The 5,000-nt window shown below is 38.7% G+C and overlaps 1 protein-coding gene across 1 annotated transcript in view; it reads left to right on the top strand.

Moving 5' to 3' along the window:
* LOC143027455 (xanthine dehydrogenase/oxidase-like) overlaps nt 1–5,000 on the top strand; it is a 64,773-nt gene that overhangs the window by 39,150 nt on the left and 20,623 nt on the right. Inside the window, exons 18-19 of the mRNA XM_076188742.1 lie at nt 196–373; nt 1,942–2,070. Of these exons, the coding sequence (XP_076044857.1) occupies nt 196–373; nt 1,942–2,070 (307 nt within the window). The remainder of the gene's footprint in view (nt 1–195; nt 374–1,941; nt 2,071–5,000) is intronic.

Genomic DNA, 5,000 nt, shown 5'->3' with positions numbered 1-5,000 from the left:
GACTTAACCTGTCCTGACCTAATTTAACCTGACCTAACCTAACCTCGATTGCCTTACTGTAAAAACTACTGACACGTGAAACGTAATAATAATAATGATAATAAATAAAGATGAAAATAAGTAAATGAATAGATAAATTAATATAATAATCTAATAGGTCTAATTCTAGATCTTAGCTTAACATTCCCTTTCTAGGGAGAGTCGCTACAAGAAGCGCGGACTTGCGGCTACGCCCATCAAGTTCGGCTTCTCCTTCTTCGACATCCATCTGAACCAGGCGGGTGCTCTGGTCCACATCTACAAAGACGGATCGGTCCTGGTGTCCCATGCTGGCATGGAGATGGGCCAAGGACTCTTCACGAAAATGATCCAGGTCAGAAGTACAACCTCACTCATCCACTTACAATCATAAATATAGTTATCGTTACCTCAATTTTTTTTTTTTTTTTTTTTTAATGTTTGCGGGTCTGTCACCCAAAATGTCCGAAACATTTCTCACGTGAATTCAAGAGGTGGTGTCCACGTGAAGGAATAGAACTAACGGAGAGTTAAGTTTCATTACTATAGTAAAGATGTTTTAACATGAGCCTTGCACGCAGTCGGGTGGAACCCCAGGGATCCGCGTTGTTACAACATCATCCAATCACATAAGAAGGGCTCGCTACCTTCCATGGTAGAAATATGTGAACGACCCGTCCTGCCAACTGTGTCCAGGTCAAGGACACATCAGGGGACAACGTCGCATTAGCCACGTTACCAAATGAAATGTGAATTTTACTGTCATTGTCTTTCCCTAAAAACCCGAACCCTTCCTAACACCATACAGTCGTGTTATGAGATAACGTACAGAATAATAGTGAGGCATCGCCTTGCGCAGATCATCGTTAGAAGTGTCAACAATGGGGATTTCACCGGTACACGGCAAATGGCTCTAGTTAGGTTACATTTACTATAGGACGGTTACAAATAAAAGTGCAGAGGTAATTATCAAACTCTATCTGGCGTTAGTTAAACCCATCCTCGACTATGCGGTACAGTTTTGGTCTTCGTTCTATAGAATCAATACAGAGGAGAAAGACCAAAATTATACATTCTCTGGAAAGATGAAGAGTGAGGGGTGATCTAATAGAGGTATTTAAATGGGTCAAGGGTGATGCAGGCAACATCATTATATTAAGACAGCAGGTTAAGACTACTAGTGGAGGAAATAGGCAAGAACTGGTATACCAGCAGAGTTATTAACGAATGAAATAGACTCGGAAATCATGTAGTAAGCGCTGAAACAATTGGTTGTTGAGACAGTTAGATAACTTTATGGATGGGAATGCCAGGTGGTAAGGCTAGTATAGGCTTTATGGTCTCTTGCACTCTCCTCCATTCTTATGTTTTTATTCAGTTACAATCATAATGATAATAATCATCCTTTCCTCCAGTTTTATTGACTGGAATAGACTGATCTGTCATCAACAGGTCTTGAACAGAATTCTTTTTTAACGGTTCCTTTCCTTGCGCCCTCCCATAGATCTTTTCGGGAAAAAACGTTGAACTGTTATCTGTGTTATGTGAAGTTATATTTTGTTCGGTGCGATTAATTATTAGCCTATCACAGGCCATGGCGGGTGACGCATATCCTACCTAGCTTCATATTTGGGTCAACGCGTTGGTAGATTCGGTTAAGATGATCAGACTCGTGATTTACAGCTCGAAGCAAAACAACCCCATTAAAAAACAAAGAATTATTTCTCGCTAGACAATCGTTTGGTGATCATCGTTGGGCAATAATCGTACTGAGCAAGACGTACCTTTAGAATGAACTATGTAGTCACGAACTAAAGTTTGGGTACAATTACGGAACCACGCAAACATGGATATTTAACCTGACACTTCGTTGTCCAATAGTTCCCAACCTAACCTAACCTACGACGTTCGAACTATCGACAGGTAGCCTCTCGCGTACTCGAAGTCCCGATGGAGAAGATCCACACCCCGGAGACGTCGACGGCCCTGGTGCCCAACACCTCGCCCACCGCAGCCTCCATTTCTTCAGACGTCAATGGGATGGCCGTACTGGTAAGAAACCCCTGACCTGCTGACTTACTTAACTCTTGACCGACCTCCAGACCTTACGAGTGACCTCTTGACTAATCCTGACCTACTCACTGACCTCCAGACCTTCTGACTGACATCCAGACCTTATGATTGACCTCCTGACCTACTGATTGACCTCCAGACCTCCTAACTGATCTCATGACTGACATCAAGACCTTATGATTGACCTCCTGGCCTACAGACTGACCTCCAAATCTCCTGACTGATATCCAGACCTTATGATTGACCTCTTGACTGACCATCTGACCTATTGACTGACATCCAGACCTCCTGACTCATCTCATGACTGACATCCTCACCCTCTGACCACATGATTGACCTCCTGACCTACTGACTGAACTTCAGGCCTCCTAACCTTATGACTGACTTACTGACTGACCTCCAGACTTCCTGACTGATCTCATGACTGACATCCTGACCTTCTGATTGACACCTAGACCTTATCATTAATCTCCTGACTGACCACCTGCCCTACTGACTAACATCCAGACCTCATGATCAATCTCATGACTGACATCCTGACCTTCTGACTGACATCCAGATCTTATGTTTGACCATCATGAATGACCACCTGACCTACTGCCTGACCTCCAGACCTCCTGACTGATCTCATGACTGATATCTGGACATTCTGACTGCCATCCAGATTTTATGATTGACCATCCTGACTGACCACCTGACCTACTGACCTCCAGACCCCTCATGACTGATCTGATGACTGACATATTGACATTCTGACTGATATGCAGGTCTATGATTGACCTCCTGACCTACTGACTGACCTCCAGACCTCCTGACTTATCTCATGACTGACATCCTGACTAACATCCAAAACTTATGATTGACCTCCTAACCTACTGAATGACCTCCAGACCTTATGATTGACCTCCTGACTGGCGACCTGACCTACTGACTGACCTCTAGAGCCCTTGATTAATCTCATGACTGACACCCTGATCTTCTGACTGACATCCGGATCTTATGATTGACCTCCTGATTGACACCTAACCTACTGACTGACATCCAGACCTCATGTTTAATCTCATGACTGACATCCTGACCTTCTGACTGACATCCAGATGTTATGATTGACCTCCTGACTGACCACCTAGCCTATTGACTGACCTCCAGTCCTTATGACTCATCTTATGACTGACATCCTGCCATTCTGACTGCCATCCAGACTTTATGATTGACCTCCTGACTGACCACCTGACCTACTGACTGACCTCCAGACCTCCTGACTGATCTTATGACTGACATCCTGACATGACTGACATCCAGATCTTATGATTGACTTCCTGGCCTATTGACTGACCCACTGACTCATCTTATAACTGACCCTCTGACTGACCTCCAGACCTTATGATTGACCTCCTGACCTACTGACTGACCTCCAGACCTCCTGAGTGACATCAGGATCTTATGATTGACCTCCTGACTGATCACCTGACCTACTGACTGACCTTTAGACTTCCTGACTGGCCTCATGACTGACATCCTGTCCTTCTGACTGATTGACGAGTGGAGGGGAGATAGTTCTCTCCAACGTCCCTCAGTGGACTTTGCACGCACATCACACACACACACACACACACACACACACACACACACACACACACACACACACACACACACACACACACACACACACACACACACACACACACACACACACACACACACACACACACACACACACACACACACACACACACACAGCACCGAGAACTGACAGATATAAGAACAGTACTATTCCATCCATTGTTCGCACAATAAACTCGTTATAAAACTTAGACTAGGCATATCACTCATATAATTACTGTATTGCATTATTGTCACTGTAAAACTTAGACTATGCGTATTACTCATATGATTACTGTATTGTATTATTGTCAGTGTATCACGCTATTTCAATAAACCTATTGTTATTATTATTATTATTAATATTATTATTATTATTATCATTATTATTATTATTATTATTATTATTATTATTATTATTATTATTATTATTATTATTATTATTATTATTATTATTATTATTATTATTATTATTATTATTATTATTATTATTATTATTATTATTATTATTATCATTATCATTATCATTATTATTATTATTATTATTATTATTATTATTATTATTATTATTATTATTATTATTATTATTATTATTATTATTATTATTATTATTATCATTATTATTATTATTATTATTATTATTATTATTATTATTATTATTATTATTATTATTATTATTATTATATTATCATTATTACTATTATCTTTATTATTATTATTATTATTATTATTATTATCATTATTATTATTATCATTATTATTATTATTATTATTATTATTATTATTATTATTGTCATTATTATCATTATTATTACTATTATCATTATTACTATTATCATTATTATTATTATTATTATTTTCATTATTATTATTATCATTATTATTATTATTATTATTATTATTATTATTATTATTATTATTATTATTATTATTATTATTATTATTATTATTATTATTATTATTATTATTATTATTATCATTATTATTATCATTGTCATTATTATTATCATTGTCATTATTATCATTGTTATTATTATCATTATTATTATTGTGGATAGGAGGTAAGGGAACACGGGCTGAGGGAAATACTTTTATTCCTGACTAGTTTCGCCTGAGTGGCTTCTTCAGAGGAACATAGTTTGAAGTCAAGTTGGTCAATATATATGGTAAAAGAAGGAACGTGGCAAAGTGTCAGGTTGGTCCCCCACTCGACCTCATCTGTCGGTGTGGCGGATTGTCACAGCGGGTGGACCAAGTATCCTCATGTTGTTCGCGTGGCTGAAACGTCCGTCTGGATCAGGGGCTCT

The sequence above is a fragment of the Oratosquilla oratoria genome, chromosome 8, assembly GCF_046742065.1.
Source record: "Oratosquilla oratoria isolate Oo_2021 chromosome 8, ASM4674206v1, whole genome shotgun sequence".
In the NCBI taxonomy this organism is placed as follows: Eukaryota; Metazoa; Arthropoda; class Malacostraca; order Stomatopoda; family Squillidae; genus Oratosquilla; species Oratosquilla oratoria.
This window is presented reverse-complemented; position numbering and strand designations above follow the sequence as displayed.